General features: G+C 32.9%; 3 protein-coding genes across 3 annotated transcripts in view; 2 read left to right on the top strand and 1 right to left on the bottom strand.

The window, feature by feature from the left end:
* The window catches only part of LOC111642474 (transmembrane protein 132C-like), a 67373-nt gene that overhangs the window by 29667 nt on the left and 23041 nt on the right, over positions 1-14665 (top strand). The window contains exon 3 of the mRNA XM_023388827.1: positions 2744-2896. Within this exon, the coding sequence (XP_023244595.1) occupies positions 2744-2896 (153 nt within the window). The remainder of the gene's footprint in view (positions 1-2743; positions 2897-14665) is intronic.
* On the top strand, positions 7076-8627 carry LOC111642475 (protein ALP1-like). The gene has a single exon (XM_023388829.1). It carries the CDS (start codon positions 7222-7224, stop codon positions 8602-8604), a length of 1383 nt encoding a protein of 460 aa, XP_023244597.1. The 5' UTR covers positions 7076-7221; the 3' UTR covers positions 8605-8627.
* On the bottom strand, positions 8942-9861 carry LOC111642476 (trihelix transcription factor GTL1-like). Its single transcript, XM_023388830.1, has 2 exons — positions 9738-9861; positions 8942-9653 (listed from the first exon to the last, which is right to left on the bottom strand). Exons 1-2 carry the CDS (start codon positions 9820-9822, stop codon positions 8977-8979), a joined length of 762 nt encoding a protein of 253 aa, XP_023244598.1. The 5' UTR covers positions 9823-9861; the 3' UTR covers positions 8942-8976.

Genomic DNA, 14665 nt, shown 5'->3' with positions numbered 1-14665 from the left:
AGTAACTGCATTTTTCCCATATACAGCACATATCTTCTTTTGAGTTTTTGTTGCATTTTTTCCTTTTTGGAAATAATAGAGCATAAGATGTCAAAAATGCACCTTCTTATCTTCCATTTTAATGTTTTTATTTATCTCAAAAGATAACAGAATTTTAAAAAATAGCTGTAATTAAACTTATGTATTAAATATGCAAATATTCATAATGTCTACCTGTAATATATGGTGATAAATTAATTAAACATTAAATTTAATGTATATGCACGGGAGGTGGCAATATGGGTCGAGTCTATGGTGGTAGGAAAAAAGAGATTGCCATGTTTGAGCTGTAGGGAGCCAATGAGATGTACCTGTGTTCAGTTGTGTGTGAATAAAGAGTTGTTCATATTACCTGATCAGTATTGCCGTATTACTGAGTCATCTATAATACACTACTTAAACAAGTTAAATCTTGATAAGATCAACAGAGGTGACACAGACAAGTAATTATGTAAATACCCAAACAAATTTTCGGTTCAACCCAATAGTTTGTTAAGGCTGTGTACACATTAGGCGTTTTTAAACGCGCGTTTTAAAGAACCAAGAGTTCTGCATAGGTATACATACTCAAACGCACATTGATAGATTTTTGTTAGAACATGCGTTTTGTGGGCGTCAGCCGCGCGCTTTGAGATATATGTGCTGCCATGTTGTTGTACATTCGATCACACGCTTTCAGATAGAGTGGATGTACGTTGACCGAAATGAAGAACGAGCATTTCGATACTGATCTATTTATTGATGAAATCTAAAAGAGACCAGCCATNGCGCCACCTTGTCTGTGACGTCACTAACCTCGATGTATGGACCGAACGGTTATAATGGAGGAATATAAGCGCTTTCGACACTATATTTTCTAGCCACTGTAGGGTAGAGTGGACGCACATTGGCCGAAATGGAGAACGGTCATTTCGATACTGATCTGTTTATTGATGAAATCCAAAAGAGACCAGCCATCGTCAAATGATTCTATAGACATTCTAAAAGAATTAAAAACTTGGGTTCATATTGTCTTAGTTTTGGATACAACGTCACAAATATTCCATGCGTCAGTCTATCTCGTAATATTGGGTGCACCCAAAATTCCCTTTGCCTCTGCCATCGTCTTTTATAGTGATGATGGAGAAGGCACACACAAGCAATTACTTTCACGTCCATTTCCAAACTGAGCCAGTGCAAACGGTTGTCGAACGCCAAGCTAACGCACAGTGTATGCGCTGCTAATGCGTGTGCAAAACGCCTAATGTGTACACAGCCTAAATTGATGGCATACTGTAATATAAAAATTATGCAATTTTATTTGTTTGTAAGCATTTTTTTTTATCCATGAATAAAAAATAATTAAATTTTAATCATATATATATATATATATACTGTAAGGTCTGGTTTTATGCGGTGGATACGTTCTACAGAAAAGCGCATATAAAAAATTCGCATAAAAAAAGACTTTACTTGCCTTGAAAAAGTAGGGATACGTTCCGTAATTTTCTAAAATCGCATAAAACCAAAACAACGAGTTAAAATTAACTTAAAACCGCATAAAAAAGTTTGCAGAAATTAAAAGAAATAGGTTGCTTATTACTGAAACCTGAAATCAGCAAAATTTAAACTTGCTACTTATTATAAAAATGAACAAAACACCGCTAAAATAAAATTTAATTTCAAAACAATTACAGTTTATACCTTTCAATGCGAAACTCAGAATGATGTAATAGCGACTTGTCGATGGTATCCTGTACAAGGGGAATCCCCGAATGGCAAAAGCTCACTCTAAAAACAAATCACTGACATCTGGATGTGAAGAGTGTGTACGTACGTACAAATATTTCTGAAATTTTTTTTGAATTTTTGGAATGTTTTTTAAGTCTCCAAATTTTTTAAAAATATTTAAAAATATACGGGCAGCTAGTGTTCACCCTACTTTAAACCCTTGTCCTCCCGCGACGTCTATGAGAATGCCCCAGAAAATCGAACTCCAGCTGTGTTCAAGGTCATCCAGATGTGTAAACAATGACTCATGGGTGTTAAATTTCACAGAAGGGCGAGACAAAGGAAGTTAAACTTTGAAGCTTTTTCTTCAAAATTAACGCATTTCTTTCGATAATTTCTTTCGTTTTTTTCAGTTTTAAGTATTTTTTATGTTTAATTACATTTATATCAAAAATTACTAGGAACTAAAGTGATTAAGGTAGATCTAGCTGTCTTTTACATCCATAAATGTTATATGTCAGTGGAACAAATGGAGTGAGCTTTGAGCGTTCCACGAGTTTTGGAGACTGTTCTATACGCGGGCTTCCTAAACAAGCCTATATGTATGTTTGTCCAAGAAATTTTTGGATGAAATACAAACCGCACAACTTCAAAATCGCATAAAAAATAATCAGCATAAAAAGAGACCTTACAGTATATACAGTATATTGATCATTTCTTTTTCTCTTGTTTTTTCTGATGACGTACATGGGAAAAGAAGAGGAAATAACTTTTCAAATATATTAATCAAACATCTCTAGTTATAATTTCTAAATATTATGTTTGTTTACTTGTTGCTGTTTTTTATTTTAATGTTTTTAGTCAAAAAGTGAGTTGGGAATAGCATTAATAATTATTCTGATATTAAAATTTTATTTACTGTATTTACTTAGGCAATTTTACTAAGTTATATATTAATCATTTTATTTACGTTGTATGTATTTTTACTTTATAGGGCTCGTGTCAAAAGTGGTCTAAGAATTTTAGGTGCTCAGGTGTCTCAACCTTTAAATTGGCAAATTTCTGTTGATATGAATTCAAAACAAACTGTGGCTACAGTGACAGCATATGTTAAAGATACTGAAAATGTGGAGAATATTCCATCCAAGTAAGTGTTTTAAATGTAGTAGTAATAGTTTATAATAAAAATATGATTATTCTACGTATAGTAAATTATGAAATAGTATTCCTTACCTATTTATTAGTAATTTTTTAGCATATTAATAATCGATTGTGATATAATCTATCGTTAATAGTTCGTAATGAATTCAATAATTGAGAAGCATTGATATAGGAAAATGTTGACAGTATTTCCAATTATTACTAATATTTATAAATACAGTCTAGTCTAGGGGTAGCAAACCTTTTTGAGCCACATGCTGTATAGTAAGCAGTAAGCATACTTTGCTTTAGAGATGTTTATGCATGCCAAAGTTTTAAACCTTGAAAAACAGTATTTAAATAAAATCAATTATATAGGTGTAATTCTAAAAGTTTAGAAACTTTTAGAAAAATTATTTGAGTATAACTCAGTCTACACCGACTTTGAGGACAAATTACGACAAAATTAAATTAAAACAGTTAACAAATCAAAAAAGGTATTTATTTATACTTTTCCTAATATATCCATATGCATTTTGCCAGTTAGACCTTTTCAGTGAATACTGACATCAAGTTACAAGTGCTGTTATAGTTGATGAAATTATCCTAACATACATCGACACTCATATTCAAATTTATGTTATTTACATAATTCCTAATACTATAGTGTTCTTTTATCCGACGTTTAACAAGATTTTTTTCTTTATACAAAATTTTTATATTACTTTTGTCTATTATAAAATTAAAAATGCTGCAATGTTGATACCATGGAGATTCTCTGTATTTTACCTGTATGGCTGCTTGATGTTCTTTAAGTCTTTTCTCTAATTTTTGCTTGGTTTCTCCTATACAGCATTTTGCTTGAGAACACGTACATAGCATTTTGTATATGGCTCCTGCAATGTCCAGTTGAACTTGTTCTTTTTCTTCTTTATTAATAAAATTCAGTATATTAGATAATCTATTTTGTTGGTTGGCTACAATATGAACAGAAATAGCATTAAATTGGCTTTTAATGTCTATAGGGCAATATGATTTATAATTAATTATTTTTTGTAATATTGCATGGTTTTCATACATAGGCATGGTTTTCATACATATGGAATTGTAATATTTTTTCGTTTCTCTTTATAGTTATATCTAGAAAGTTTAATTCTTTGTTATCTTTATCTTCATATGTAAAACTTAAATTATTATTTAAAGTATTGGCATATTCTTCGATTTCTTTTGCTGAAATTTTTTGTGAATCATTGATTAAATATTTAATACATATTGAGCATAGTAGCATATACCTGTTAATTTTGATATTTTTTCATCTATAATAACCATACATATTTCTGCTAATTTTGGGCCATTGACTGATTTCATTGAAATGCCATTTTTTGTCTATAGATGCTGTTGAAGTTTTAAAGTAATTATTTTTAAATACAAATTCTATTAAATCCATGATGTAATTTGGAGTATTATACATACATAAGTTCTCTTTAACCAATTCTAATGTTATTGAAGGATACATCGATTTTATATTCAAGCTCATCATTTTATATGATAGTTTAATTTTTTGTTTTAATAGTCCTGTATCAGTGTCCTTTATGCTATATCTAGATCTTGGCATGACCTTTAATAATTTTTGAAAAATATTTCTAAATTATATAGAGGAGAATATAATTGATTTTATAGATGTTACTGATCCCATTGCTGAATTCTACTTCATATGTTTTTAATGATATTTAAATAAATTAAAGAAATATGTTTTAATTAGAATAAATGTAAAAAAACTGATTGAAAAAGACAGATGATAAATCAAAATCATATGATATGTTATGCACCAGATGATTTCTCTTTATATGCTACTTTGGCCATGCATGTCATAGGTTTGCCAACCCTGGTCTAGCCTAACTACCCTAACTATTCAAAGTATTCAGCATTATGTGGAGAACTGTACAAAAGTTGTGCCATATTTTATTTTATTTTATTTCTCAAAAAGACACTGTGGCCAGGTTGGCCTTTTATAAGCATCTTAAAGCAAAAGTCAACAAAACCATATCCATAATTGGATATAATTTTGTTATGGCTATGAAATAGATGTAATAACAATGCATGTAGGTATATCTAGTGATAACACAGAAAATTTTATTAGATAGTTACAACAGTACATGTGAATGATCTCATAGAAGATTCAGAAGTGTATGTAAATTTATAATATAACAAAATCAAAATTGTTAGCCAAACTTAAACTGTAATTGTAAACCTAAACTGCCAGACTTTTTAGAGCTGTTACCCAAAACTGTTGATCTGAAACAGGAGTTCAAATACCATTTCAGGTTGATCCCTTCTATTAGAATTTTCTAAATTATTTAAGTAAAATTTGTATTTAATTTCTAATGATCTTTACAGAGCAATGCAGCTTAACTGCCTCTCATCAGATAATTAATGCTATGATTTTTTGTATGTATTGGGTTGTTTGAGAGGTTCATAGCGATTTTTGATAGCCGACAGTTGAGACACTGATTGATGTGAAAATGATTATAATTGTGCAAACCAATGAATATTACGATAATGACCTTGTGACATATCTGTTACAAAAAGAAAACTCTTAAGATTATTCAAATATTGTTTAATTTGTCTCATTGCAAAAATGGATGCAAACAACATGCTTTATCGACACTTGTTTCTTTTTTTTTATCATAAAGGAAAAAATGCTGTACAAACAGCAAAAAAGATATGTGATGTTTATGGTGGGAGTGCTGTAGCAGAATCAACTGTTCGAAAGTGGTTTGCAAAATTTAAAGTGGATAATTTCAGCCTTGAAGATGCTCCTTGCTCAGGAAGACCTCCCATTATTGAAGAGGATAGATCAAAGCATTATTGGATGAAAACCCTCATTATACAACTCGAGAGATTTCAGGCGTAGTGAAGTCATCAAACAGTTCTGTATTTCAACATTTAAAGAAGCTCAGATATGTGAATTGTTACGACATTTTGATATCTCAAAACTTAACGGGAAAGAACTTACTGGATCGCATCTCCATTTGTGATTCTCTTGAAAGACGAAATGAAAATGACCCTTTTCTGAAGCGTTTAGTGACAGGTGATAAAAAGTGGATCGTTAACAGCTGAAAACGATTATTGGGTAAGAAAAATGAACCACTATTATAAACTTTAAAGGCCAGTCTTCATCCAAAGAAGGTCATGCTCACAGTCTGGTGGGATTGGAAAGGAATCCTGTACTACAAGCTGCTTAAGTATTGTTCCCAATTGGATAAACTGAATATGACAATTAAAGAAAAATGTCCAGAACTAGCCAATAGAAAAGGTATTGTGTTTCACCAAGATAATGCCAGACCATACATGTCTTTATGAACATGCCAAAAATTATTGGAAATGGGCTGGGATGTTTTATCTCACCCCCCAATACTCACCTGATCTTGCCCATCAGACTACCATTTGTTCTGTTCTCTGCAAAATTCCCTTCATGATAAAGACTTTGACACTTTGGAAGCTTGCGAAAACTACATGGATCAGTTTTTCAGGGAAAAACTGTAAAGTTCTACAAAAAGGGTATCATGAAGCTCCCCCATAGATGGCAACACGTCATTAAAAACAACGGCACATATGTAATGGAATAAAAGTATATTTTTAGTTTTAAAACAATTTCTTTTATTTCTTTTAAAAATTGCTATGAACTTTCCAAACAAACCAATAATATACAGGAATACTGCTCTACTGCAAATTGCTAGAATGAAGATAAAAATGTTGATAACCCAAATTATTGAAATCATTATTGAAAACGTATATGTCACTTAATTTATATGCAGTTTATAAGTTTATTGTCTAATACATTATGTCTTCCATTTGTTTTTTGTTTTACTTCTGTTAACAATTTATTATAGATCATCATCATCATCATTTATTTTGCATTAAAAATATAAAACGGAAACTATATACATTTTACAAGTCTCTGGTGACAGTCGTATTGGTTAGCATGGGTGACCAACAGTTTTTGCCCCTGGGCCGAACCAGAGGCTGCCCTAGGAAGATTTTGAGGTGGTGCGAGATCTCATTGTGGTGTCACCCCATAGAGACTAAATTGTACATAGAGATTACAGATACATTTTTCATGTTACCATGCTTTATCAACATTCTACACTGTATTTAAGAGATTTGTAATGAAGGTTAACTCTAACTGGACAGTGAGTTGTTGACCTTTTTTTAGGTGTTAGAATATTTTACCGATCTATTCTGACTTGAATAGCTAATATTGAAAGATTAATCGCAGGCCACATAAATCCATTACACGGGCCAGATCCGGCCCGTAGGCCGTTGTTGGCCATGCCTGGGTTAGCATGTTCTTCCCTACAGTTTCGGGTTGTTGTTAAATTCAGTGCCGCGGAGCAGCGCTGCAGCTTAGGCTGCAAGAGCGCTGCGATCGCTGCTGAATGTCTTTTAACAACGCACACGGGGCAGCGCTGCAGTTCCAAAATGGCGGCTCTCAGTGCAATTGTTGGAATGTTTAGCGAATTATTTAATTCGAAAAATTTTAAAAAGAATTCATTTTTGCGATACAATGTCTTATTTAGGAAGCGTAAACATGACGACGAAGTAATTGCTGGAATGGCAAGTTCTGTTGTGGTGCAACCGCGGAAAAAAGCCAGGATACAAAACTATTATGAGGAAATTATTCCTCGATACAGTGATCTGGATTTTAAAGGCCACTTCAGACTTCAGCGTGAAAGCGTTGAATACCTTTGCCAGATTCTGAATTTAAAAGAAACGAAGAAAATTGGACGGTCATCCATTATAGAGGTAAAAAAAGAAAAGGTTGTCCTATTGTCCTTATGGATTTTAGGAAATCAGGAATCCTTTAGAGGCGTAGGTGACCGTTTTGGACTAGATAAAGGACATGCTCATAGGTTGTTCATAGTATTTTGTAAAGGTGTTTGTAATTTAAAAGAAATTTTCATTAAATGGCCAGTTGATAAGGATGCCCAAGAAGTGGTAAAAAACTTTTCATCATTAAGGGGCAGAAACAGCTTTCCAAATGTCTTTGGATGTGTTGATGGGACATTAATACAAGTAACAGTTTGTCATCATGAAAAGCAAGAATATTACAGCAGGAAGCAGTGCACTGCAGTCATACTTCAAGGGATCTGCAGAAGTGACAAAATGTTTACTGCAGTTTATGCTGGCTGGCCGGGATCTGCACATGATGCAAGGGTGTGGCGAAACAGTGATGTAGGGATTGGGTTATCAAATAAAACTCTCCCACTCCCAGAGAACTGCCATTTACTTGGTGACTCAGCATACCCACTAGAGACATATTTGATGGTTCCTTACAAGGACAATGGACATCTGAATTCCAAACAGAAATATTTTAATAAAAGACTAAGTTCATCTCGCATAGTAATAGAACAAGCATATGGTGATCTGTTTGGACGCTTTCGTCGACTGAAATTTTTGTTCGTAAGAAACAAGCAATACTTAACTAAAATTATTCTTACTGCTTGTGTTTTACATAATCTTTGTATTCTACAAAGTGATGTTAGTCCAGATGAGGATAAACATTTCACTCCTTTCCAGCCTCACCCAAGCCAACATTCAACTAATGCAGCAAATAATAAGAGGGATGCTATTGCTGATTATCTTTATGGTGTCATGAGACTACAAAATAGTAGTATAGGAGACAATTCACAAGAAAGTGATAATCTAGTGTAAGGATACAATGACGAGGAGACTAGACGAAATTTGTTTTTAATACAATAATATATTTGAAACTGGCTGATCAACCCAGCATGTATGAAACCGGTGTGTTAGAAATGTATTTATTAGCCTTTATTATCAGAAACTTTATTAAAATATATGTGTAAAATCATATAAATTTAAAATTTTATGTACAATTTTATCATTTTCTCATTAGTTATATGAAATTGTTTAATAAATGTTATTCTCACTTATACAATTCATTGAATTATACTAAAGTTAAATAATTGGGGGAAATGTAAAAATTGAGCAAAGATTAAAAATATCAAATGTAAAAATTATTGTAAATAAAACAAATCAGATGCAATGAATTCACATATTGTTATTTTATTTTTCTGCAATTTTTTGCAATACATTTAGAAGAGAACTCATCATGTTTACTCTCTTCTCTTCACATTCTTTCTCTTGTTTCAAACGCTTTTCTTCGATCTCTTTAAATTCCTGCCAGCGCTGATCTTCTCTCTCACGATCCTCTTTCTTTTCTTGTTCTTGCTTACTGGCCCAAGCTTGAAACCACTCTGGTGGATTTTCTTTTCTTTTTCTTTTTAAATTTGTGTGATTCCGAAAAGAATTTATTGAAGGGGGATGTACTGCTGCCACATCACATTCAGAGTGGGCAGGCAATCCTGACGAACTGCTTGAAAGTTCACTGGGAGATGGGATCTGCTCCACGCATGGTTCAGAAGAAATGATACTTTCTTCTGGAGGATTGATGTCCACTCTAGATCCAAGTTCCTGGTCCAGTAACTTGAAGTATGGCCAGGTAATGGCAGATTCCCCAGTGTGTTGTTTTGCCTTATCTCTATTTCTTTTATATGTCGTCTTCAGATTTCTCCATTTCTTATCACAGTCACTGGGAGAAATAGTGTAACCATGATTTTCCATCTTTTTTGATATTGAATCCCATAATTTTGTTTTTCTTATGGGTTTTCTGAATTCATCGTCCATATTTAATCGTGTTGTTATCAACAACCGCGTGGAGGAATCAGTCCAAGAGAAGTCTCCTGCAACAATATGAAAGAACAACTATTATTTATAGTGTATTAGTATATACATGTATATACTGATGTATATAAACATATACATACCTGATTCTCCCTCCTCGTGTGATTTGCTGGCCAGTCTTATTGAATTAATATCAACATCTTCTGGTAAACCAATCTGTTCTCTCATTCCCCTCTCATATATCAGTTCTTCAAAAAACCGAGGAATGAAATCATGATCTGAAAACCATAAAAGAACATGAACTTTTGTTGTTTGATAGGAACTAAACAAATGACTTGTCCTTTTTAATTACTTTAAACTAGTTTTACTATTATTAATGCTATAAATGCTTATCATACCCTCCAATTCATAATAAAACTAATTTATACAATTTAATTGTAATTTTAACTGTAACTGTTCAAGGTAACCTTTATCACAAGGGGTAATAAATTGGTTATTGTATACATTTGAATATTATGTTCCAACTGATGAGAGACTATAAATCCAAAATGCATTTTTTTTTCTTTTTTGGAAAATACACGTGTATAAAGTCCTATAAATTAAAGGATATGTAAGCCTTTATTTATACCATTCATAGCAATTTGCTTATGATATAGCCTAGTTTACAGCAATTCTTAATAATATCACGTTGGAATTACTTTTAAGATACTAATATTGCGTAGAAAGTGATTATTATTTGTATAATGTAATTTATCAAACCAATTATGTAAAAAGTATGCCTGTACAGTCTTTTACACAAACTTTAATATATAATTTTTTGTGTGAATTTCGAGTTTATTTCGTGTAATTAATAAAGCGTTATGAAAAACAATAACTTACCATTTTCTAAACGATGTTTAATTGAAGAATCAACTTTTAGTTCAATTTTTAAGTTCTCGTAAACAAATTCGACGAATTCCATTGTGGTGGCTGCCATTTTGTTTAAGCGCAAAAAGCACCTTGTTTGATCGCTGCAGATTTAACCTCGAACCAGTGAAATCACTGAGACGTTCGCTGCGTGCAGCGCTTCAAGAAAACGAGTTTAACAACGCTCTCAGCGGCATCGCTTAGAAGCGCTGTTTGCAGCGCTGAATTTAACAACAACCTGTTTGATTTTGAGCTGCATCATAGATAGATTGGAGTGATGCACTTTTGATGCTTATGACTTGACTTACGTATTGCCAGAATTAGGTGCTTGGTCTTTCTCTCTTCCTGTGTCCATTGGCTGGGCTGAAGAGGACTAACATATCAAAGTAGAGGCTGTGTGGATATCAAAGAAGGTAACCCAACATCAAACTTGAAAATCATGTTGTTTATTAGAGGAAATGCTTGGCTTTCATCTAAAATTTCATTATATTTAAGACCATGTCACATGTGGCCAAAGACATTCTTTAAGCAAGTTGTGTGAAAACTGTTGATAAGGTTAACAAATTCTTTGGTGACTAGGTTCCAGGCTTGGGTGCCACAAAGAAATATAGCTTTACTGGTGTTGTAAAGTTGAATTTTGTTTGTGTACTGATAAGGTCAGATTTCCATATTTTGTTTAGGTTTTTGTGGTGTTGTATGGCTATCTGCTTTATATGGGTTGTGACTGAAGGGTTGACACCACGTTGGGATGTCTACATCAAGACTGACATCACTGCATTCTTAGGGACACAGAAGCTGCTTTGGCCATTAGGTTATTGCTTCATGTGAGCGGCCACATGTGTAGGCGGTTGGTTTCAGAATGGAGGAGGTTTAAGAGACAGCGTAGCAGAAGGAATGCACTCTACTACAGGTTAAAACAAATAAATATTCGTTTATTTATACATAAGGTTCTACACTTCCAACTATAATAGTTATTCATTTAGGAGTCTTTAAGCTTGAGAGAGTGTGTTTACACTTGGGCATGAGATGATAAATACTTTCTGGATACAAATTCACTGAGTTCAGCATTAATAAAGTTCTTTTAGTATTAACACAAGCACTTTCGATGAGTGTATAACTGTCGTCTTCAGGTGAAAAGAACAAATTTTAACGAAACAAACATGCAGGATGTTCCAAAGGAAAAGAATATTTAAATTCAAACCAGGTGTCCAGAAATTCCATTAAGAACGTGTACAACTAGTTTTTGATATGTTCGAATCTTTCCTGATTAGCTTAGCTAAGAAGGATTTTCCACCTTCGGAAACATCCCTCGCAGGCATACCGGGAATGCCTTGCGTTTGAGTTGGATGCTCTTCGGTACTACCTGTTTTTTTTCTGCACATCAAAAGAAATTGCAATTGGGCAAGTAATTTTTGCCACAGCTTCACTTGCTTCAGCAATAAAAAGAAAAGTAATTTTGCAGTTTCCATCTTTAAGTAAAAAGTTAAATTTAAAAACTCACACCAAGCTTTGTATAGTTTCTGGATACAAATTCAGAACTTTATTAACGCTAACTAAAGGAACTTTATTAACTCTGAACTCAGTGAATTTGTATCCAGAAACTATACAAAGCTTGGCGTGAGTTTTTAAATTTAACTGTTTTTTAGATGATAAATACCTCGGGCTGTTGGATTTCCTTGGAGATCAGATACTTGATAGGAGATGACTGACTCATTCGATAGGATGATGAAGTATGCACTGGGTGTTTAGGTTTTTTACTCATTGGTAATAGGTAGATGGACTCTTGGTTTGTAGAGTAGGATGTCAGGTAGTTCGATGTGGGGACCCTCTGATGATAGGTATACTGGTAGATAAATATTGTTGGATGGACTGGTAAACAGTAAGTTGGCCTAGGCAGTGACCAGCAATGATGACTGGATAGGCAGCAAAGTATGGCTGAATCCTCTTGAACATAGAGACTAGTTGCAAACTCTCAATGACTGCAAACTCTTGTCATCCTTCAATTCTCTTTTATTTGGGGGTCCTCCTCTTTAATTTCTATGCCCATCTTTGGTAATGTCAGGGTTTTAATTCAATAGGCAAATTTTAGGTATTATATTCCTTGTGAACTCATTCGGAGGATATGTCACTTTTTGAAAGGAAATGAATTCAAGAAAGATACAGTCACTTCCTATGATCTTTATGGAATGTGGAAAAAATTTTCTTTATAATTTTTATATTCATGCATAATTTTTTAATGTTATTCCTTTGAAAACTTGTTTTTTTTTTACACAGAAACAATTATTTGCAGAAAATTATGGTAATTAACGAGTAAGATTTTGTTTTATTTGGGAAAAATAAAATGTGTGTGTATGGGTGTGAACCGAAAAACTTGCATTACTTCAAAATTCAACAAATTGTTCCATCCAGAAATAAGCAAATCAAAATATTCATTAAATATAGTTAGGTTTGAATTAATTCACAAATGAATTTTTAGCTTTTATTTGCACTAAACAGAACTTTAATTTGATTTTTTTAAGACTTTTTTTTAAGTTTGATAGATTCATTCCTAAAGCGTACTCTTCATAGCTCCTATAAATTGGAACTGGTTCAAGAGTGTTCTAGATCAAAAACATTCCCTAAACAAAATTTTATTAAACTCAAAATTTTAAAAAAGTAGAATTTTGTTAGTAAATGGACAAAATATTTCATTAATACTGTACTTTTCCTAGAATTGTACTTATTAATGTACTGTACAACTGTAATTAATATACGTCTGTTCTTGTTAATACAGTAGAACCTTGAAAACTCGGCCTAATGTGGACCGAAGGGTAGCCGAGTTTGTGAAAATGCCGGGTTATCGGGAATGGGGTTAAAAAAGGATAAAGTATGCGTGTTTCCTCAGAAAATACTGTACTGTACTTGTATGTATTGTTTGCTTGAGAATACAACAGAGAATAAACTGCCCAAATACCCTTAAACAAAGGAAAAGTACGTCCTTTATGAAGGCATAGAGCCTTTACTACATGAAAATGAAAATTAATGAATACACTGTGTACAGTAATTTACCTGATAAGACAGACCTCAGAAAAATACTTTATGAGAGCTTTTATACTTTTATAAAGCTGTCTATAATGAAAATTAATTAACTAAGGATTTTTTTGCCCTGCCAGGGTGTGGCCGAGTTATCCGGAGTGCCGGGTTATCGAGAGCCGAGTTTTCGAGGTTCTACTGTATACATATCATACATTATTAAATTAATATAAATCTTTTTTTTATGCTTCTAACACAATAAAGTGGTATAAATTAAGACACTTGGCGGGTTTTCTCATCTTTATTTAGTCGATACGTGTGAAAATTTTACACGTTTCGGGCTCTTAAGTATTTGGGCAGTTTATCATCATAATATAAATCTGTTTAGAATAACTGTCTCCAGCAACAAAAGACAATAAATGTAAATCCTTCCAGCATTGTTAATTCTTGAATTTATCATACAATGTTTTACAATACATAAAAAAGTATTTCTGTATATAATGTCTATTATTTGATATTTATCCATAGTGAATTAAGAATTAACCTGAGATTAGTTGAATCTATTTTTTAAATAACAATAATACATAATAAGTTATTGAAGTACAAATTAGTAATAAACTAATCACATGAATAATTTGATTAAATCCAATGAATTATTATAACAATTACATTCAAATCTGGAAAAGATCTGATTTAATACTCATGTGACTGGAGAGTCGGCACCTTTTTCATACCTTTTCAGGACTGACATCACTGTGTCTCGGTTGACATGGAAGCCGTGATGGCGTTTGGATTAAAAAGTAGGTCATATGAGTGGCCATGTGAGTAAGTGATCGTGTTCCGGATGGAGACAGAGAGACAGTTTGATGAAAGTAAAGTACTCAGACACCAAAGTTAACAACTAAATAACCATTTAATTTTAATGAAAAGGAGTACATGATAGACCACAATATACGATATATATTTATTGTGTTATATCAACTTAGCCTGTCTATCTAGCAGTCATGAGAGAGCAAGTTCACATGAGATTTGCACTGGGATAAATACTATGTAAAGGATCGTGTAGAGGATGGAGATCTGATGCGTGTCGGTTGGGTTGATAGGAAGAAAGTTGGAGACGACAGTTCTTATTTCGGGTGTACAATTGATACTA

The sequence above is a fragment of the Centruroides sculpturatus genome, unplaced genomic scaffold, assembly GCF_000671375.1.
Source record: "Centruroides sculpturatus isolate CEXI.00-Female unplaced genomic scaffold, Cexi_2.0 scaffold1612, whole genome shotgun sequence".
Taxonomy (NCBI): Eukaryota; Metazoa; Arthropoda; class Arachnida; order Scorpiones; family Buthidae; genus Centruroides; species Centruroides sculpturatus.
Note: the sequence above shows the minus strand (reverse complement) of the source record. Positions and strands in the feature narration are given on the sequence as shown.